Genomic DNA, 22814 nt, shown 5'->3' with positions numbered 1-22814 from the left:
AAAGCAATAAAGCACACTTGACCCTCTCGACATCGACCCAGCGCCATGTAGTGGTGAGCGCCATAATTTGAGCAAAACAATCGCCAACACCAAATGTTCCCAAAAAAAAAAAACGGAAGTAAATGTAACGGCCGTACACAGTTTGCAGCCATAGCATTGGGTGTGTATGTCGCTGCATGCGTCTCTGTAAAAAAAACACACACAGCGTATTAAGGTGTGTTAGTGTGTGCGTATTCGTCACACTTGAAAGAAGCTGACCGTTTTGAGCGAAGTGGAGGGTTGTGAACTGTATTTTCACCCCCTTTCTCTTTGTTTTCTGGCTTCAGCCATCGTTCAGCTCTCTTCCTGCGGCCTCAAATGATCAAACGTTTATTAACGATCGCTCGCTCGTTTGCTCGCTCGCTCAAGGGAAAGGGTGTACGTGGAAAGTATTGTAACACGATACGCATTCGCATTCTTCGCCCGCGAAAGGGGTGTTCACGTGCACTTTTTTGTGCAATTGTGACCTATTTTTCCATTTTTGTATGTTTAATATTTGCATCCACGCTACTCAAATTCTATTCCAAAAATATTGTGACAAACGGTTTGAGGTGATCGCAAAACCAATAACAAACAGCAAACTAGAGCGAACGATCGTTGCGACTACGCTTTCCGCTTTGTGACCGTTCTGTTCCGGCTGCGCAAGATGGACGACCACATGTGAAACCGGCACACAGGAAGCACAGGCACCGATCGCACGCGTCCGAACGTGGATCGAGCTGCACACCGCACCAGACGAACGATGCATGTTAACAAAAGCAAGAAGCAACCCTCGCACCCTGCACCAACCCTCCCGACCATTTGTTCTAACAGCACAAAAACGGGACGGAATCAACACGCATGACGCCGCGTTGTGCATGTGCGTCGTGCTGGTGGTTCCCTGCTTCCGATCCACCGGAACCACAACCTACACACAACCATAGCGTACGATGTGCGGGTGACGAAAAGAGAAAATGTGGAGGAAAAGCCGTACGAGCGAATTGAGGGAACGAGAAGCACCACCTGGCGTGGCAGGGGAAAAGCCCGGCCGAACAAGCGGGAAAGGTAGCATACGGGATGGGCGTGATGCAGGTTCGTCGCTTATACTTCCGAGCACCCGGCGGCAGTCTCTGGTTAGTGGTCGTTAAGCGACGTAACTATCGCCGGGAGCAGTTACCAAACTTGCATCGGCGCGATCCCTTCCGGTATGGGTCGAGTTGTGTGAGAGAGTATGTGTGTGCGTGTGTGTATTCTGTCACAAGGTTCAATGTTATGTTCGTGTAATTAAAGTCCAATCTATCGAATGAGGAGAAATATAAGCGTGCGAATCGTTGTGTTAAATTTGTGCTAATTGTGATTGTGGAAAATTTTAGTTTCTCTAATATACAAGAGCTCCAGTGAATGCCATAATGCATTGAGCAATGTGCTCCAAAGGTGTTCTCAACTTTGGCCTGCTGATGTAAGAGCAGTCTGATGAAAAGCTTGTTGTTTGCTAGTCTATTGTAGCCAGTGGAAAAATGTATTATTAATCAAGTGTTACGGTTACTGATGGTTGATAAAGTGTTTATTTTTACTTTGATGCCGGTGAAGTAGTGTTGCTTTTGTGTTGTTGATGCCAACCTGAAATTATTCGCTTGTAGCGTGTGTGTTAGTTGACGTATCGATTTGTAGGCTTTACCGCCGTAGATCATTGGTCGCCTTTGTTTTTGGTAGCGCATAAATACAATGTGGGTAGTGTTTGAAATAGTAATGAAATAACTAAATTCAAGTAACCATATCCACACTAACCCTTGTTAGATCCTATGAACCTAACTCAGGTGTATCTCAGGTATAACAAATTACAGTTAAATATATTTCAAGTTACAGAGTTTTTTTAGTGGTTCTGATACTTTTAGCACACTTTCTGGACAGTTTGAATTTTTGTAACAGTGGCATTTATGTATAGCTTAATGTCACATTGAAGCCAGGAAGTGTGTTACCGTAATCAGATCACATGGAAAACTCTGTAATGTATTAATCAATAGCTTAGTCATTATTACTTCTAGTTTAAGTTTATTATCTCTCTAATATTCACCGAAGTGATGATTGTTTTTGAATGTGTTTTTATTTTATTTTTACAATAAACCGTTACAGAACTTTCCTTCACACCCAACACCCCGGCTAATGTACGATCTTATTCCTCCCTCGCCGCCTAGCCTAGTGAAACGGAAGCATCTATCAATTACTCCACTTCATTAGCATTTTCACGCCGAGACGGCTACTACATCCGTCCCGAACGGTGTACGCTACAGTACAGTCAATGCCATCGGTGTATCTATTTAACGCGTACCATAAGGCACCAGCTTTGAACCAGGCCGTGTTTGACGGGCAGACCTCCCCTCACTGCACGGTTGCGTCGGAAAGGGGTTTGGGTGGGTTTGAAGATGGAATATTGCAGCAGGAAATGGACTTTTACCAATTTCGATTTGTCCAGTTGATTGACCCGAGTTGGTGTGTACATGGTTCCCGTTTGGGGGAGTGGGGATCATTTGTGCAATGACGAAGGGGGAAAGCGAAGAAAACGGTCAGAATATGGTGATGGTTCTTTACCAAACAACCATTTCCAGTAGAAAGCGTTACAAATTAAGAACTATTATCCACCGAGCCGAGGGGAAATGGAGAGCCACATGATCAAGCGATTCCACATAGAACTATACATAACGGAAGGCATTTCACTGTACATGGAAATGGGCAATTGGTCACCAATTTCTTTTTTGCAATACCAACGATCCATATCAATTCGTTTCCTACTTCAGCGTATGATGCATTGGATGAACTAACATAACTTACCTTCCCAGGCAATCATTCTTTTCCTTACACCAATAACCAACTACAGAAATGGCTGTTTTTATTAAGCTTTATTTGCAATTAAACAACACATACTTAATAGCAAAACTCTCGCTAACCACGTATCACCGTTGCACAAAAGCTACAATGTTTCGTGACCGTGAGCCCGGCAACTGTTGAAATCGATTTTTTCCTTCCGTCAGTAGCTCGTTCAACTTTTCAACAGCCAGAAAGCCTTAACACTACTGGTACGATTTAGTTTCCATGGTATTCCAATACACTGCCAATTTCGTATACGCTCACAGCACATTTTGCTTCAGCAATCGAAACCCCCCTGTTCTTATCACGCCACATTTGCAAAACTTCCAATTAATGTATGATTTATATCACTATAACATTGTAACGTCCATCCATCCAGTTTTGCTACTGCTTCTCTCTTCGCAACAAGTACAAACTTCATGCGAGAATATTTGCATAATGTTTTAATGCGAATTTACGTATCCATTTCATTGCATAACTTGCTTTGTACATGGCATTACGCTGGCAATGGACGGGCTGCATCAAACCGATCCATTGTAACGAAGATGATGATGATAATGATGATGACGATGATGATGATGATGATGATGATGGTGGTGAGAAGGGCAGACAATATTCTTAAACGGGACTACTACAACAGTGACACTGCAAATTGTTGCTTTCTCCAGCGCAGCTTGGACGTGCAACAGCAGTCGATTGCTGTCTAGTATGATAACATACTCACAGTGTGTGCAATATGAATAGGATGTTTTATTCGTTTTTCTCGTATTTAATTTAAATGCTCGAATGGTTGCATTTCACATCGTTTTAAACCACACCAAGACACTTCTGAGTCAAGCGCTGATTTGCCCAATTTTATAAACTATCACGAGTGTTTACTTTATTGAAGAATTGGCAAATAAATATCCTAAATAATCATCACACAATTTTCGTTTTTTTCGAAACAACTTTTCCCGCCCGAATAATTGTTTCATAACACGTCCTTCGCTTCATCACATTTCGCTATGCTTCGTCACACTCACAGCACCGCCGTCAGCATAACAGCGTAAAATTTGAAACCGCTGCATCCAATTTCACCCCCCGAAACACGCTCACACGTGTCAAGGATGGCGAAACCTCAAGGTGATCACTGCACTTTTGGCAAGCGCTTGGACTTTTGGAGGACTCTTCACTCTTCAGCAGCCTCATCTGATCGATCGGTTGAGGATGAAGATCCCGCCAGGTCCGTTGGTTGCTCACCGGCACTACCACTGCTACTGCTACTACTACTCGTCTGAGTGGTGGCAGTGCTGGTGCTGCTGCCGGTGGTGGCAGTGCCGAATATATCACCACTTCCGAGCGATGTCAGCGCGAGCAGCTTGATAAACACAACCTCCGCCGCGCACAGCATAAACAGAAACATAAACACCGCTATGTTGGCCTGCGGCTGATGCGGCTGCCCGGGCGACGATAGGCCCTTGGTGCCGCCGATCGCAGGTGGCGGCTCTAGCAGCGTTGTCAGCGTCTGTACCATCAGCATCGAGAGTACCATGTTTCTTCGCTGTGAGCTTTCACCTAGCGGCGCTAGCACGCTTGCTGGATAGAACCGGGTGTGTTGATCGTGGCCGGGGTTTGATCGTTGCCGACGGTTGTCGGGGCCTTCTTCTTGATTGGGGTACGTCAATTGCACGCTTCCGCTAGACGTCACTGTTTGCCCGCTGCTCCACTTCGAATACACTGGGCTGGTCTGGGGGTCATGTGCGCCCGACAACGACTTATCACTCGCACGTACCGAACCGAATGAACGAAATCACAAACGTCCCGGGGGGGAAGAAGACAGTCCCAACGGCATTTGCATACGAAATTATACGAACACACGCACGAACGATTGTCTTTCAAGAAGGTCTAAAGTAGGGGTCCCCTTAACACAGACACTGCGGTTGGCTTTCTTTTATTCTTCACAACGCTGGGATCCAAGACATTTTGTTTAAAAACAATCTTGTCCAGTTTTTGTTTTCTTCGCTCTTTTCGGTTGTGTGCTCGCACGATCGATGAGGTAAGGTTGAAGACTTGTTGCTCCTGCTGCTTCTCCTCCTATGGCTATGATCACCGCCAGTAACGGTAACGTCAACGTCAGCGATGTTTCGTGGCGCTGAAGCAACTGAAACTGGTCAACGCGATCGCCGCGATCGCCGCGATCGGTCGCTCCGTCTGTCTGTCTGTCTGTCTGTCTGGCTGCCCACCCGCCCCACGGCATCGGGTCTCTGAACCACCTCGCACGGTGTGGCGATACCGTTCGAGCGGTGACTTTTGGAGTCTGTGACTGTAACTGTAACCTAAAGGCGACGTTCAGACAGCGAACGTCTCGTCCCCTTCTTTCTCCGAATCTCTTTCTCTTCGCTGCTTCGCTGCTTCGGGGTTGCGCGAGACGAGCAGCGATCGAAAGTAAAAGCAACTTATCAGCTGGGCCAAAATGGCAACCCAGTGCCGGTGCCAGTGCATGGGGAAGGCATTGGGAATAGGGTCTTTTAAATTGTCCCTGCCTCTCTTTTGCGCGCTCGCTCTTTCTCTCTCTCTCTCCCTCCCTCCTATCTCTGTGCAATGCGGCTACGTAATCGTGACGGTGTGTAGCATAAGAGTTGGAAGAATTATGTTGCAGATTGCACCATTATCCTGCCGTGCCGTAGTTTTGCCCGGTTGCTGCACTTTTCTGCACAAATGGGTGGAATTACCTGACTTGCATTACTTGTTAGGTTCATATAAAGACTGAGACGTTTGTGCAGGGTTGCATGGCGTGCCACAACGTCAACACGAATTAAATTTATGTGAAGTTAAGCATATTGTATCACAAGAGATGCAATAGGTTTGATTTATCCTAATTAATGATTGGTCTTATTTTAAATTTTAATTTCCCTATCTTGTACATTGCCCAGTGTACAGTCAATCATCACATCACTTGAAAATGCGAAAATTAATTGCATTTTAACACGACGCACTCGGCTGTGATGCGTTCAGTGCAAATGGGTCGTCACTTATCGTGGGATGCGGGCTGTAGCTGATAATCCATGCTCATCAACCATCCAGCCACAGGGTGGGGAGAGCCACTTGTTGCGGCGATCAATTAATCTTTCACGCTACGCAAGAAATCGGTCAGGAAGAGCGCATCTACTGACCACTGGGATTTGCATTGTTTCGGTAGTACTTCCAATTGCATGCTGGATTTGACTGTAGAGGAAGTAAAGCGTACGCAGCCATTTGAGTCATTCTACTGTAAAATAGGAATATTAAAAAGTGCCTTTTGAAGCAGTTCGCAATGTCCTGCAAGGGAAATTGGTTGGAAGAATATTATCCTGCTGATGTATTTCATTCAGTGACTGAACTATCATATTTATTAATGTTTGTAAATTGTTGTTGTTTGATGTTTAATGATTCGTTAAATTTAAAATAACATTTAAAGCTTAAGATTTAATAAAACATTGCCATAAGAAATTGTTAAAAAAATGAAACAACATAAATTTGAAATGAAATAATCAGCTCCCACCGAATCACAAACCCTGCATTCCACTTTGGCAAACTAATTTTCGACACCTTCGATCGGCTTTATCGGGGTGAAAATTCGAAACCTTTTTGGTTTGTTTGTGTCCCTTTCCATACACTAGTCCACACGCCGTCAAGCGCGACTTGCACCAATTCGTCGACTCTCTAATGTGGCCGATTGCCACATCGGTTCCGACCGCGTTAACCATACGCGCCGGTGGACACTTACCAACTCGATGATATAACCCCACACCCGCCCCACGTGTGCGCTCGTCTTAATGGCAACCGTGATTCTTACTGCCGTGTTGCATGCCGTTTGTTGCCATTTTGCCACCACGCTCGACAGTGGAAAGGTTTTCCAATGCCTGCCCACGCACGCACGAACGAACGCAAACAGTCATTGGCGAGGAGGCAGTGTGACGCACTTTCCGATTGCCCATCGAACGCTCGCGCTGGTGGTGAATTAATGCATCCAGGAATTAATGAACCGGTCGGTGGCGCGCTGCAAACACTGCCCCAGCGATGCATGGCTAATTAATTGACCCGGGTGCTGGCGTGTCCGCGTGGTTGATAAAAGTGAAATATCACCACTTTCTTGGAAGGTGGAGGGGCGGGGAGGGGGGGAGGGGGTATTGGTGACGTTGATGGGGAGCGAAATGCAGCAGCGGGAACGGATTCGTTGTAGCTAAGGCAGAAATGTTGTTCTATAAATTAAAGTGGATTGAAGGGGAATGGAATCATGACATTGAATTGGAATATTTCGTATCGAATTCATTTCCTAGTGCTTACTTATTGCGTTTTCTATTGCAATTGTACAGATACTTATCAGCTGTTTGTGCTTTATCTTCTCAAACTCCTAGTAAACTCAGCCAACGACGGCGCTCTTCCCGGAAGCCCGATGCGGCAGAGTGTTACATGTGTAACGCAAACATCGAGCTCGAAACTCCAGACAGGTAAGTTTTCCCTCTTACCTTTCCATAAAAAACCCAAATCCCATTCTAACTACTTGGCCCGATTTTTTGCCTCCATCCTTCATGCTGCTAGCTTCGCAACATGCCGCGGTTGCGAAAAACTGGTCTGCCGGGGCGAAAACTGCTGCCAGTGGGTGGAATCGATCGGCATCTGGGAATGTACCGGCTGCCAGTCGAATCGCGTAATCCAGCAGAAGGCGGGCGAATGGCTGCTGAATCAGTTGACCGTCCGGCTGAAGCACCCGGGCCCGGTAGAGCTGAAGGACGGCAATCTGCTCGGTCTCGGTTTGGGTAAGCCTGCCAAAGTCCCTTTTGTTTTTTTTTTTGGGTGGTGTAACTCATCCTTCTTCCCCATTCCGTCCCAGACACGGACGATGCTCGCAGCACCACTTCCAGCACAACGACGACCGTTTCGGCCAACCAGCGTGTGAAGGTGCGAGAATTCATCGAGGAGCTGCTGTCCGCTATGCTGCACGGTCCGCTGGACGATGTATCCGTTGGGCAGCTAATGAAACATGAAAGCTGTAAGTAGACTCCCGTACGCACACACACCCACACATACGCACAAATGTCTCCCCCACCCCGTCAGCTGTTTGATCACTTCACCATTCACACACACACACACATCACACTGCTCGGGCTGCTCGAATCAAACGCGCGCGCGCGCGAGAGCTGCTCCAGCAGTGTGATGCGGATTGCATACCCACCAGGCGCATTCCAAAAATCCACAGCAGCAACGGAAAAAAAAGGTCGGCAACACGACAGCGAGCGCGACTGTTCCCGCGCACACCTGGCAAGGACACTCATGATTTTCTTACCCTCACCCTTCTACAGATTTAAGACTTTTTCGCAAGTTCCACACACGTTTGAGCAGGTGTCTGTACAATCTAGAACGCTCGATCCATCACTCACTAATGTCGGGTAAGAAAGAAGAACCGAATCGGCGTCAAGTTCGAGCGCCGCTCGGGACACCACATTTCTGCACCGTGTGAGCACTCTTCCCTCTATAGTGCACCAGTATCTGTGTGTTTGTGATAAACACAATATAGCAATCTCTCCTTTGAGTAAATTGCATGTAGCGTTGGATGCAATTGTAGTAGGTTCACCTTAGTGTTTCCTCGTTTCCCTTCAATTCGCACACAAGCTCGTCGTTCTAGTCTGTTCTGTTTCGTCTTTAATCTTTTACCACAGCACGTACAATTTAAATACATATTTCTCTCTCTCTCTCTCTCTATCTCTCTATTTCTCCGTATCTTCCAACACTTACTTCCGTTTGCCTGCTTATTGAGCCACCCAGCCTTGAGCTTTTTTTTTATTCGATCCTTATCGCGGTGCTATTATAACTCCCAGCCGGGCCCGCTCATGATACTCATCAGCTCGCTCCACGCGCAAACACGATTTGCGATCTCGCGCAAACGGTGCGTACGTCTCGGCCACAATGTGCATGTGCCTGATCTTGAGTGCAACGAGTTTACGACGGTCCGGAAGTACGGCCGGTCTGTTATAATTGATTACTTTACTGCGCCCTACAACTAGCGCCTGTCGGCTAGTACTAGCACTTCCACCACTACTACTTCTGCTCTCCTTGGCCGAAAGTGAGGCCAGCCATTCAACGTAACCCTGCTAGAGGGGAGGAACTTTTCCCATCAACCAGTGACCTTCGACATCGCCTCAGTGGTGTGTGCACGCGACCGGCTAGCGATGGAAAGCGAATCTAAGCAAGCGGGCCGCTTGTTTTTTTCGCTCACTCTCATACTTTTTTTCTATACTACACCGTTCACTTCCGCCCGTCGAACCGGGTGATCATAAATTACGGTTTTGCAAAAATGTGTCACACCTTCTCTGACACGCGAAAAAAAAAACCAACAAATGGAAGCAAGCACCGAAAAAGCTCGTACGGAGTCGCAAGGACGGTCAGTAAGCTTGCGGTGGGCAGTCGACAGTGCGTGACAAAAATGTGCTACCATTTTTGAATCATATTTTTTGTATTTATTTTTGCATCTAATGATTTTTTTTTCGAATGTCCATGAGTCTGTACTTTCATGTGTAAAAACACACGCAAGACATTGAATATAAATATTTTTTAAAATATGTATGATTTGTATTTTCTATGAAACTAATTAAAATAATTAATTAAATTAAAATAAAATAATTATGTAAAGATTTTATAGTTTCATTGCTGTAAACGGAACATTACATGAAACTCTTTGGAATGATATTGCACTTGTTTGGAAATAGCTCATAGGTAATCAATAACTGCCATTTCAATGATCTGGAATTACTTCCCCTGACCTACCGACCTGCTTGATTGTGGCTAGCCAAGTCTCAACTAGCTTATTATCTGTGACTCATTGATTGATCTCAGTTCTTCTGCTCCTCTGAATCTCTGTTCCTAGAATACATATTTTTATAGATGGAAATTTAATGCGGATTTTTTTTCGGAATTTTAAACGTTAAACCTAAGTCACTTTGTCAAATAGACATGAGTTAAAACATACTATAGTATGAACATCAAAATTATATACTTAAATAGTCGCCACACGCTGTACCGCTGTCAGAAGAACGCTTGGAAAAAGGTCCATCTAAAAAATATCACTGTTAGAAAACAAAACCTCCCCTGGAGCAACAAAGTGGAACACACGGCCTGTACGGACCACAGCGTCGTCTTTGGGCATAGTGCTGGCCACGACCTACGGTACAACTGCAATGTTTTGACGCCCGGGTGAACGCGAAAGATGAAAACAATCCATCATTACGGTCCAAGCATGTGTCACATCGCGTCACGTTAGCACGTACCGAGCCACTGGCGTACGATTCGGGCCAGCATCCGCCCTAAAACAGCAGTCTCATTTTATCAACGTCGACTGCTGACTTCACACCGTTGAACACCCTAACCAAAAAAAAAACTATTATACACTACGTCATGTGGTAGATGAACTGCTGGAGAACGTTAAGCTTTCGCCACACGAAAACCTGAATCATCCATGCTTACCGGTTAAATTCAAACCATCCCGGACCAACAGAAACGGAACCAGGATTCGCATTAAATTCGTGCGCACGTCTCATGACGGGACTGACTCATGCCGGCATTATTCACACGACTTCAGCAAACACACCGTGGCGATGTCGGTGACTTGGATCGTCTTCCCAATGCCAATCAAGTTCTACATTGTTTGTTTGAACGAAGACGTTTAGCATCGAAACCTGTTTCTTTAAGCAAATGTACTGCCAACTCCCGTCGTGGTCGTGGTTCCAATTTCTGTTGGTGTTTTTTTGACCTGCCAATTGTTAGCCACAAACAAAGAAAAGGAAATCGATTCCCCTATCTTACCCGCTCAGTAAAATGGGGGGGAACTTTACCGATGGGATTTGTCATCGAAATTCCAATCTCACCCTGCCGGAATAACTCAACTAGCGCACCGCAGGCCAACCCGTTTGCGCCAGCCAACCCAATGTTGACAGAAGCATGCAACCATCGGCCCCCACGGCACGAAAGCCAGTTTATCAATCGATTGATAAACGCAAACGGGACGGCTTGATAGGGAGCCTCTTCCCAGCGGAATGCCATGAAATAGTATTACGCGCTGTCATTACCTTCCCAAACACGCGCGTTTACAGGCGCACTTTGTTTGTGGTGGGTGAGCGCTCAAAGGGGCTGTGATTGATAAATGTCACACACTGGACCCACTGGTGGCGCTGATAGAAACAAATAATGATGATAACGATGATAGGCACAATTTAGCAGTGCTTCGATGGCAAAGTTATGGGGCTTTAGGTACATCTCTGTTGTTCAAGCGAATGTTCTGTCATCACGTGGAAGTTTAAAGTACCAAAACACCGGTGTTTGGAAAGTTAATTATGAGCTTTGAGGGACTCGTTTGTCCGAAAAAAACAAACAAACAAACCAAACCAAATCGATAAGATAAAACAATTCACTGACATTTAACAAGCCTGTTTGCGTTGTTCAGCATCCCAAAATCCTCTAAACAATCGTAACTTTAATACCCTCCCCATTAGCAAACACCTTAGGGCATAACTCACTCCAAGCCCCAGTGTCAACCAATCTCCTTTAATTGCATAATTCCCGTTCACTCGTTCCTGCTTCCGTTCGTGTCGCACCGCGTCGTGTCGATCAAACCGACTCCGATAAGTGTCAAACGATCTCCGGGAGAGCTTCTTTCACCTTGCTTTGCGGAGATTGTTTACTTACCTATGCCCGTGCGCACACGCTTTGCATAATCAAAAACCCCTCGCACGATGAAGACCGGCCAGCTAGTCGGACAGCCGGTTGAAATGTGTTAACACAATCGGGCCCCTTCCTAGGCTCTTCCCTTGGCTCTTCCCTTTGAGAAACCGCACCGAACATCAGTTGGCCTTCTTAAGGTCGTGGAAGTTTGGAAGCGAAAGAAAAAAAAACAAACCGAAAGCCTCACCGAAGAGAAATGACAACGTGTTGGCTATAAATGGACATGCATGTTTGCAAGTAAATAAATGTGTGGCACGTGAGGCTGCAGCCTAGCTCTCCCGTCTCTCTCACACACAGTCACTTAAAGCCGAGAGGGTCGTCCTATACAGCTGTACCTTTAATAAAACCGCGCAAAGTAAGCGCTTAAAATTGCGCCTGCTTCCACAACCAAGGACTAATCCATTTGAGCTTTAACACACTCACACATACAAAGCAAATGCTATCTCTCTCTGTCTCCCTTTCGCTCACTCCGTGTCTGCGTTTTGGTGAGAAACAAACCCTTCCGATGCACGCAGTGACAGGTGCTTGCGGTGCTGCGGAGGGTTCCGATACAGCAACCCTCTTCTGCGAATGGGGTGACAGGCGAACGTTACGCAGCATTTAGGACCCACCGACAAAGCGGGAGTGAGTGAGATAGAGATGTTCCGTTTGCACTGTGGAGCAATGAGGGGACAAATTATGGAAGGAATATTATTTTTTGCTTTTTAAAAAGACTTCCCATATTAATTTTACCTTCAAGCTCATTGTATTGCATAATTGGATTTTTTTTTCTTTTAATTATTTTAAACAAATATTTAAATAGTTTATTTTTTAGTTGGCGGCGGCTGACAGAAGCATTTTGTCAAGCAATTTAGAGCCGCTTTAGAAAGTATGAAAGGTTCCATATTTTTTAATTAAACTGGACTGGAATTTGTAATTTATAACAAATATGATGTGCAAGTATTTCAGCCATTTTCGCATTAAAAAATGGTGGAAAAAATACTTAAATTTGAGTCGATCATTCCCTGGATGACCAAAAACGGCTTCCACCAGCCGCCGTCAGCTGCGCTAGTAAAAATCGAAATTACACTAGCGAGTACGGACAATTTACCCCGGCCTTAACAAGCGTTATAAAAAAAAGCTTTCAATCATTGCTTAAATGCCTTAAAATATTGTGTTAATAATAAATTATTAAAACAAAAATATAAAATAATTATCAAGCATAATCTCGAATCTTATGAAGATGACACTAAATAAAAAGGCTTTAATATTGTACAATATTGTATCGGATTTGTATGTGCTTTTATTACATTATTACAAAATCAACTTGATGTTTTAAATCATTTAAATGTTTTTAAATTTTTTTAGATGTTTTTTTTTAATTGCTTTAAGTTAATATTTTAAACATATTAACTGTGAGCAATTTCACAAAAAGCTCCCCACTCACGGCACCATTTTCATTCCACCACTTGCACCACCGTGCAGTCGGGTGCGGTACCTGTTGCTGCGGGTTCACCGCTGGTCGGCTGCCGTGGGTCGGTTCAGTTTTTGAACGGGGCGCGCACGATAACGAGTGTGTGGCGGTGCCGACGCGGACTCGCGACTCGCAACGAAACGGCCGTAACGAAAGGCAAACAGTGCAAGGTAGTGGCCGCGCGAGGGTTTTTGGCGTGATAATAAACCGCGAGAACGAGTGTGTGTGTGTGTGTTTTGTATTATTTTTTCTCCCACCTCTCACTGGTATTACATCCCGCGAAATAGTGCCCATTAATCGGCTGGCCAGAGTAGTGGTGCGGGCCAAAGTGTTTAGCAATCTGTGACGCAGGGGGGGGGGGGGGGGGAATGGTTCTGATAAGCAAGTGGAGCACCAGTGACCGGCTAAAGCCAGTGAGTGGGTGCCAGGAAATGCCGTGCCGGAACACAGACGAAGCACCTGCAAGTCGCGGACGCGCTTTACAGTGATTGGTGATAAGAGACCAGTGTATGCCGAGTGAGCAGCACCTGTAACGATCTCGTTCAAAGCGGTGGTTCCGATTGCTACGCCACTTCCTTCCCAGCACGTATCCTATTACTGAAATGTCCTGCCCAGCGTCCTGCTAATCCCTTCACTTCCCAAATTCATTTCCCAAAGTGCACGCGTTCTAATCAGCTGTCGCTGGCATTGCTCGCGCACGTACGTGCTTCATTCTCCATTGCGAAGGATTTATGTCGACCCGTATGAGCGACAAGCTGCGAAATCGAATTTGCCACCGAATATGCACCTCCTAAAACGAGCCGCTCCGTTACACACCGCTTGTGATGGATCTTTACTCGGCATTGCACAGCAGTCACCTGCACCAGCCGTTGCGTACTGCGCGACGAGATTGCACCCGGGCAAACCATAAATCCTTCCCCATTTCGCGATTCCACCTTTTGCCACCTGTTTTCGCCCCATTCGATATCGATAGCGACGAAACAACGGCGAGGTACGCGCGTCGGTGGCAAATCACAAAATTGCATCCAAATAGACGGGCGTTGGTGAGGGTGGAAACTGTGGTGGCCGTAAATTGAAATGATTGCCGTGTTTTGATTGATTGTGCGGTGCGCGGCGGTATCGCGTTGATATAACGCCGAGTACCAGCGGGAGGCGAAGCGCCTTACCCACTAGACGTGGGTTTTAGTTTTGAGAAGTGTGTAGCGGTCGGAATCTGGCAATGATTTTGCTGATTTTGTGAGGCGCAATTGCAACTTTTGGATAACTGTTTCCTTGGTGTGATGCACTTTTGATGTTGGAATGTGCCTTGACCAGTGACGCAAGAAAACGGTAACTCGGTATTTGGGATTGATTTGTAGGATATAAGAAGGTTTTTTAGGAAGTTTACACGTTTCTTTTGACATGACACGTTAAAGCCGAAGAAGTCGGTGGGACAGATGACGGTATTCTCATTTTGTTCGTGCCACTGGATGGTTTAATGAAGAAATTATTCAATATTTTGAGCACATTGATTTGACAAGAACGCTTTTCTAAGGGCGGTCTGGTTTGTATTCTGAGCATTTCTCTTTAAGCTGATTTATTTAGCTGATAAGTATGATGCATTTTATCAAACATATTTATTCTTGGGGTAATTTTAGAGGAAATTTGTATCAATGTATTTTATTTATTTAATTTTATACGAGTCTTCAATATTTACTATTAAAAGTAGAAAAGACAAATTCTGTCTCAAAGGCTCAATGTCTCTATAATTAAAAAATAAACAACAAACTATTGAAAATGCGTTTTAGAAGCATTTTCTTAATAATTTTTGTTACTGAAATTATTAAAATCTTTATTTTTTTAATATCTTTTAACCATTGTTTACACAAAAGATTACCAATCTTCTTTATTTTTAAAAGTGCTTCTTCATTGCACAAAAATCCTATATATCTCCATCCATCGTCGGTGTCAATCGTAACACATTATCAATCGACTGTTGAATCATTGCAACCCTCCGAAAAGCTCCGGCAAACGACGAAAGCCCAGCCTCCACCACCACCGCCTACTGCCACTACTACTACTACTACCACTAGCCCAGCTAGACGTGGTGTCTTTTATTATTCCCACCCACCCCGGCAATTAGTGACCGGTCAGTGGGCTTTCCAACCATGTGGAAAGTCTGTGCGGTGAAAAGTTACAACCGACTGCAGCCGAAATCGAAGACCCGTCCCGGAAAAATCGAAGAACCGCAGACACCCACAATGAATAAGTCATAACACGGATCATGCGTTGGCAAGGGGTGTGTAAAGGGGGGGGGGGGGGTGGGTGTAGTAAGCAAGAGAGAATAGTCATCGGGTATTCCGCCTTGCGCTACACGCTTATCAGTCTGTCAGTTCACATTTCGCGGCATTTATTTACCTTTTTTTTTTGTTGGTTGAGTGAAACACTACCATTAAACTTATCAAGCTTAAACAACTTATCAAACACGCACACACACACACACGGCATTGTGGTGGAGTGATTCTCGGGCACATGTGCCCCATTAATATTGGTATTAGCGTTCACCTTTCCCTTTTTGGGAGGGTGGCAGAGTGTTGGGCGTGCTTTTCCCAACCTTGTTGTTGCAGTGTTTTCCCCCCCCCCCCCCGTGATGGAAAACTGACCCATTCACTTCCATGAATTTTCCGCTTATCCGCGTTTTGGGGCAGGTGTTTCAGGTGCGCGATGTTTGAGTTTTCGCACAAAGCCACGCAGCGCTTTTCGTGTTGCCACCGTAGGAAGGTTGCCCAGGAAGGAAGTGCACTGTGTGCCAGTGTGTTTGCAGGCGATTCGTACGAAACCGTACGTTACGTTATGCGGTCGGTGTTGTTGTGGTTGGTGTATGTGTTCTTCCTCTTTGTGCAAAATTAAGGCACTTTGAGCGCAAGAACAGAAAATCATGAAATATGCTCATACAAAGAGAAATGTGTGAGGAGAAATAAAGAAGAGTCAACTCAATTCATACAGTTTGTCCGCTGTCAGGTGTGAGAGAGTTGATGGGAAAGTTTGATTTATTGCAGACTGCAAATTAAGCGGCCGGTTTTATGAATGGAATAACTGGAACCATTTTTCCAACTGTAGGTTTTGAAATTCTGATCTTTGGATTAATATGTATTGCGGCGAGTATTGCTTCTAAAATATGTGATAATTTTTTCTTCATTTTCTTTAATACTTTTCCTTAATTCATCTACTGTCTTGGAACAACATTAAAGACAAGCAGCAACCCTAAACCCGTGGCAACCCAGCTTTGCAGCTGGGCCGATGTAAAGCAGCAACAATCTTTTAATCCATTTCTAATACTTGCGAAGCGGCTTAATCTGGTTGCGGCTTTTTTTTTTATCGTTCTTTCTCGACTTTGCGGAACCCGTCGCCGCCACGGCCACCATCGAAACAAAAAACGTCATAGAAACGAGTGTAAATAAGCGAAATTTTATCTTATCAGCCCTCCGGTGCGTGTCGTACCGTGGTGGGACAAAAATCGGCGCTTATCGTGCTTCGCACGGCCGGGCGATCAAGGGCAACCTTTGGAAAGGGAGAAGCGGAATGTACGTAATCGTCTCCACCAAAGCTTACAGCGTGTGAGCGCTTTTTTGTCACCCACAAACGGGGAAATGGATTTCGCGTAGCCTGCTTTGATTCGATTCGCAATCGAACTCGCACGCCCCAGGCCTTCATTGCCGCGCTGATGAGAGCATTCCCAAGCAATGTTAAATGACAATGAAACTTTTCCAATAATCTCGCGCTCATACTGCTTCGCGCTCACCGCCACACTCATCTCCTTCAAAAACACAAAAGCCGAAATGAAAAAAAAAGAAAAGCCCCGAGAAAACTATTCTAAACCGCGGGCAAGAGCGGCTCGGTACGTGCATTGCGCCACCGAGACCAGAAAGGTGACAACAGTGGGTAGAAAATTTAATTAAGTTGTGCTTCGTCTCCCGACCTTCTCCCCACGAGGGAAAACAATTTTCACGCCAAACGCACCAATCACAGCGGCAAAAATCGAGCGGGCAAACGTTTTGCATCAGCCTCAACATAGCGATAGTAGTATGGGGGGAAGCATGCTTCAAGCTGGCGAAAGAAAATTGAAACCGACACGTTTTTGGATGGAGATTGATACAGATTCAGCTTGATTTACGCGAACGCACCCTGGGAATGTGTGGAAAAAGTTGGAATATGATGGAATATGATTGTTCGGTGACGGCGGTGCACGTGTTTAATAAGTTTTGGAATGGTTCTTTTGAATTTTCCACCCATTATCAGAAGCGTCAGCAACGGGTCGAAGCTTGGCGTCTTGTGATACAGTGTGCAAGTGTTGGTGTATTTTATTTTTGATTAAGTGAAACACATTGAAAGTGAAATCGCCTCAAAATGGTGTTCTGCAGCTGTTCGTTCCTTGCCTATTATCTGCTGACCGCCGTCGTGTCGTACGTGGCCGTTTACGTCCTCCAAGTTGTGCTAGGTAAGCTTCATCGAGTGGGAGAAGAAATGCTTAATATCTAAATCAAATTTGAAGAAAAGATGTCTCAATGCTAAACATTTTAAATCAATCTGCATGAAGAAATGGCCCCATGAATGTCATCACGACATGCTTCACTGCTCCGTTGCGACATGGAACTCTTCATGTTTCACTGCGTCAATAAGCGTCCGCTGCGTTTGAAATTAATGCAATAATGCAAATAATACACACCTAGCAAAGCGAAACTGGAACCACCTAATTGGAAGCCGTGAAAGGTGTGATTTCATTTGCTATCTTTGTGACATTGGAAGCAACCCAAAAACGGGGAATTATTCTGATAAAGTGTGAAGGACGGTTATGGTGTTTGTGCTTTGCGGTTCGTTGCGCACACTAATTTTGGATAAAAGTGACACATTGATAAATCTTACTTTGATAAGTTATTTTAATTAATTTATCTTTCACTTGTTAAACTGCGAGCCACAAGTGCCGATATGTGTTGAGCAACGAAGCTTCCGCTACTTTGCGGCGGCATCGGTTTTGCGCGCCATCCTTTCGCTGAAATTAGCAATGGATGTGTTGCATTCGTTGCAGACCTTTCTCCGTGTGAGCACACGTAGGGAACACACGGAAAAGGAAAGTAACACACTCTGCCAAATTGTTTTGCTTAAGAAACCGTATCAAACTGTATTGGACGCATCTTTGCGCCGTTCGCTTCCCGATATCCTTATCGAATTGTGGATTGCACAGCGTTTTAGCGCTCATGGTGAGCCGTACAATGGATTTCTGTTGCTGTTCGCTGTTGTAAAATGGCAAAACTATTTGATTGAAATAAATCAATTATGCGCAGTTATTAGGCACACATACATGTCTCATGAGCAGTGTCATAATCATTCCGTTTCCGGGTGAACGATGCTTTAAACGCGTGACACATTATGTAACAAATGTGAAAGCTCTTCTTCTTCTTCTCCTTCTTCTTCTTCTTCTTCTTCTTCTTCTGCTTCTTGTTTTTCTCCTTCTTCTTCTTCTTTTTCTTCTTATTATTCTTCTTCATTTTTTTCTTCTTTATTCTTCTTCTTCTTCTTCTTCTTCTTCTTCTTCTTCTTCTTCTTCTTCTATTTCTTCTTATTGTTCTTCTTTTTCTTCTTTTTTCTTTATATTTTCCTTTTCTTATTCTTTTTATTCTTCTTATGCTTCTTCACTTTTGTCTCGTTTCTTCTTTTTCTTCTTATTCTTATTCTTCTTCTTCTCCTTCTTATTTTTATTTTTATTCTTCTTCTTTTTCCTCTTCTTATTCTTTTTTTTCTTCTTCCTTTTCTTCTTCTTCTCCTTATCTACTTTTGCTACTTCTTCCTTTTCTTCTTCTTCTTTCATGGATTCATCCTCTTATCCTTCTTTCACTTCTTCACCTTGTTTTTCCCCTTCTTCTGTCTTCTTCTCATTGTTTATATTGATCTGTTTCCTCTTTTTACTATTATTCTTTGTATGCCTTTTCTTCTTCTTATTAATTTAACAATCGATCTAGTTATTCAAAAACTCCTACAGACTTACAAAGTTTCTTTAATCTCTTCTGACATGAAGGCTCATAATGTCTAGATTAACATTTACAGTACATCATTAATGTCAATTGAAATTAAATATTTTACTTAACTTAGAAAACTCTTGTATTGTACAGTAAGAGATACAGCAAAGCCGTGCTAAAGATAAACAATGCTTAGGAAAAACATCGTATCATAAGGAAAGCATAAACTTCAAGCCAAACCCCGCCATAAACATTCCTATCTTTTTTTTCAAGGTAATTACGATAAAACCTTGATCTTTCCACTAAACTTTGCCGCATCGAAAAACTTGTCCATTGGATATACAGATAAAACAATTATGACGCTGCTTTGAAGACACTTAATCCATAAAACTATCGTAAACTTACAACACTTGATAAGCGAGTCACAAGGAATGCAGTGTTCTTAACATTAACACCACACAGCGAACTTACTCCGTGTACTTTGTTATCAATATTTATCCATGCCCCCTGATAACCTTTCGCTGATCGCACCACATCGAGCATTCCGTTCAAAATACAGCCCTGCCCAAGATTAACCCCGCCAAGCGCCGGTCTTACTAGCGAAAATTAAATCCCAATCGTCTCCCAAACAAAACCCTCCTATGCTTTATCGCCTTACGAACCATCGGCACCAAATGGTATGTAAGCCACACCAGAGATTACACACACACACACGTTGCGCCAGATTTTGCGTTGCAGCTTGAACTTGACACCGCGATTACGCGCACCTTCGCCGCGACCTTCGCGCCCTTCACGCGCCACCTGCCACCTACCGGGCGGAGAGAAGGGGATTTGCATCTCGATGTCAGGCTGCAGTGTTGCGCTCGGCGATGAAAAACAGACGCCCCTTTGGGGGCATTTGCTCTTTCGGAGTGAAATAATAATTTTTCAACACGCATTCACAGAAACCGGTTCCGAAGGACGAATACCGCCGAAGGCCGCCGTGCCCTGGCTGGCTGCATTGCATAAAAGCCAGCATAATCGATTCTCTCATTACGTGCCAGTAATGGAGTAATGAAGGAGACAAAAAAAGAGATTATTAACCTATTTCGCTCTTTCCACACTGGGGGGGAAATAGAAGGGGCAAACCAAACCGCAAGTTCAATTGGAAAAGATTAAAACGCGATCAGTTAAGGGAGGATCTCACCTTTCCTTCGGTGCTTGCTCGATCGACCGACAGTGCGTAAATCATGCATGAAAGCGACTGTGGTATGCGATTGATTTCCTCTATGCAAATACAGAGCTCCTCTGTAGTAGCAACGGGTCGGGACAAAAAAGATCACCGCACCGATTCGCCGTCGGTCAGGTGGAAAACACGCGAATGGAACTTGCCGGCAAATTGCCACCGAAACTGGTAATTTGCGTGATCAATCGAAGCTCGACGATCGATAGCCCCTTCTGCTCTGTGTACGTTCAGTGCACCAAGTGACCACAATGACGATGGCAAAACAAAAATAGAAGACGGTATGTGTGTGTTGTGGTACAAAGTTTCACGACCCACGGCCTGAATCGCTGGCTTGTGCCGGAACGTGCCCCTTAAGGTTGTTGTTTTCTTATGTTGCGTGTTGCTTCTGTTTTCATTTTTTGTTCTGCTGTTTTTGTGCATTTGCTCAATTAAATTCAGCCTGTTTTTTTTTTGTGGCATTTGTTTACGATGAGCTTTTGCTGGGCCTTAAAGATGGGTTTCGCTCCTACAATGTTGTGCGTTTCAAAACATAAGCTTAGAGACAAATTAGACGTTGCAATTTGCTATCAAACACGACAAACAAGTCAATGTCAACCCCGAAAACAAAGCAAATGAAAACAAACTCATCACAGTGAGCACTCCCGAAAAAGCTTCCACACAAACAGTACGTGACGGAATGGATGCTTTCTTTAGCAGGGGAAGACGTTTTTAATGAAAGTGAGCGCGTGGTGAAACAATAATATACTGTCTTTCTTTTCCAAAATTTGAAACTCAAACAGAGCACCTCAAATATACCATTTTTTGTGTGTGTGAGTTTTTTTTTGTATGTGGACTCCCTTGCCCTAATGATGCGTCACGTTGTTGGCTGTTGATTTTGGCATTGACGTAATTGGATGGCAATAGGTAATGATTGTGTTGCAGCGCAAAAGATGTACCTTGTCCGATGAACAATAATACTTGTTTGTTACAACACACTGCTCAGAAGAAGAAGAAGAAGAAGAAGAAGAAGAAGAAAAACTCGACTCAAACACATCCAGACTAAAGAACTTAATCGAATCGTGCAGTGTAGAATGCTAATTAAAAAGGAATGGGGGGTGATCCCTCATTACGCGAGATGTGTGCCTGCGTAGACTTCAGACTTTTTTGTAAGGGAAGGGAGTAGGACATAAGGATTGCCCTCAATGATAATTACCTCACTCGTGCGCTCACTCGCTCGCTCGCTCGCAAGTAAACGAGCTTAAAATAACCTTTCAGCCATTTGTGCTCTGCATGTCACTTGGGCTGACCTCTTCGGCGTTAGCCGCAAGCTAGCATTAACATTGCATTAGTGTTAGGGAGGTGAAGAGTGCAAAAAAAAGGGGAAGAAGTGGAGCTTACGAGCAGAGTGGCTCAGTGATCTTGACTGTGGCGGTCTGTTGGCCGCGGGTTAAGTGTGAAATTATTAATAGCATCCCTCATGTGTTTTTATGATTGCAAACGGCACGTGTTCTTTTGACAACTACTCGTACACGAAAACACGCACACAAACACTTTATCACAACACTTTGACGCACTTGTTTCGTTATTTTCTTTTCGAACTTTTTTGTGTATCTTGCTGCATCTTTTTTTGCATGTTTTTTGAGTGTCTTTTTTTTCCTTTTAAGTATGTTCTTTTCTATAAACATTTTATCTTATCTTATAACTTGTACGCTATTTACTATGTTTTTACTAAAACTCTTCTTTTATTTCCTTATTTATTTTCATCCCCTTTTCCCCATTCATCCACCCAAAAAAAAAAAAAAAAACAAACAGATCTACCACTATGGGAAGGTCAACAGCAGCATCACAGCCCGAGCGATCAGCACTTCGAGCTGAAGCGACTGATACAGAGGATACTGGAAGAGATCGCCAAGCTGCCGGAGCTGCTGAACCACAGTGGCCTGCCGCTACGGCCGGAAGAGCATCTGCCGTACTTCGATCCGAAGAAGTACGAGCAGCTGTTGGCCACTGCGGTGCTGAACAAGGTAAGTGCGGGGCTGGTTCTCCGTTCTCCGTTCGCACGTTCGCAAGCGCCAGCTACTCCCAACCTGCGCGTGTTACGCGAGTCAAGTGTTACCTCCGATAGATTATCCCCTGTGCGAACGATTAAGGACAGGGACAGGCGAGCGATGGACTTTAATTCTGCTCGATCGATCAATCCATCGCGGAGTAGCAACTACTTAAGAAAGTTCCTGCTTTTTTTGCTCTAGAAAGAGGTTATTTTTCCCCATGTTCTATCGAATTGCTGCCCAGGGTTTGAGACGTAACAAACACACAGCACAGCAGGCACTCGATTTAGCATGCGAGCCATGTGTCATGGTCGCAAGAGACAGGGAAAGGAGCCACCGAATGACGGCTACACTTGTGAGGTTTCCAACGCAACCCACCCGCCTACTGTGCTCTCTCTCTCTCTCTCTGTTTTTCCCGGTGCAGGGGCGAAAGTAAACGTACATGGCAGTTGACTTTCTTGGCCAATTTTCCGTACAATCAGTACGTGTCTGACCAGAAG

The 22814-nt window shown here is 44.5% G+C and overlaps 1 protein-coding gene across 17 annotated transcripts in view; it reads left to right on the top strand.

Annotated features, from left to right (window-relative positions):
* LOC121592764 overlaps positions 1-22814 on the top strand; it is a 43310-nt gene that overhangs the window by 8952 nt on the left and 11544 nt on the right. For 9 of the 17 annotated variants that reach the window (XM_041914535.1, XM_041914537.1, XM_041914531.1 and 6 more), the window contains 5 exons: positions 7260-7352; positions 7444-7661; positions 7736-7894; positions 8205-8291; positions 22079-22290. In XM_041914535.1, the coding sequence (XP_041770469.1) occupies positions 7260-7352; positions 7444-7661; positions 7736-7894; positions 8205-8291; positions 22079-22290 (769 nt within the window). Of the gene's footprint in view, positions 1-1178; positions 1478-1805; positions 1847-7259; positions 7353-7443; positions 7662-7735; positions 7895-8204; positions 8292-13125; positions 13336-17347; positions 17547-22078; positions 22291-22814 lie in introns of those variants that run through there. The other 8 variants (XM_041914539.1, XM_041914540.1, XM_041914538.1 and 5 more) reach the window with 8 other exon arrangements.

The sequence above is a fragment of the Anopheles merus genome, chromosome 2L, assembly GCF_017562075.2.
Source record: "Anopheles merus strain MAF chromosome 2L, AmerM5.1, whole genome shotgun sequence".
NCBI classification, from domain to species: domain Eukaryota; kingdom Metazoa; phylum Arthropoda; class Insecta; order Diptera; family Culicidae; genus Anopheles; species Anopheles merus.
The sequence above is the reverse complement of the archived record's forward strand: the minus strand, read 5'-3'. Positions and strand labels throughout refer to the sequence as shown.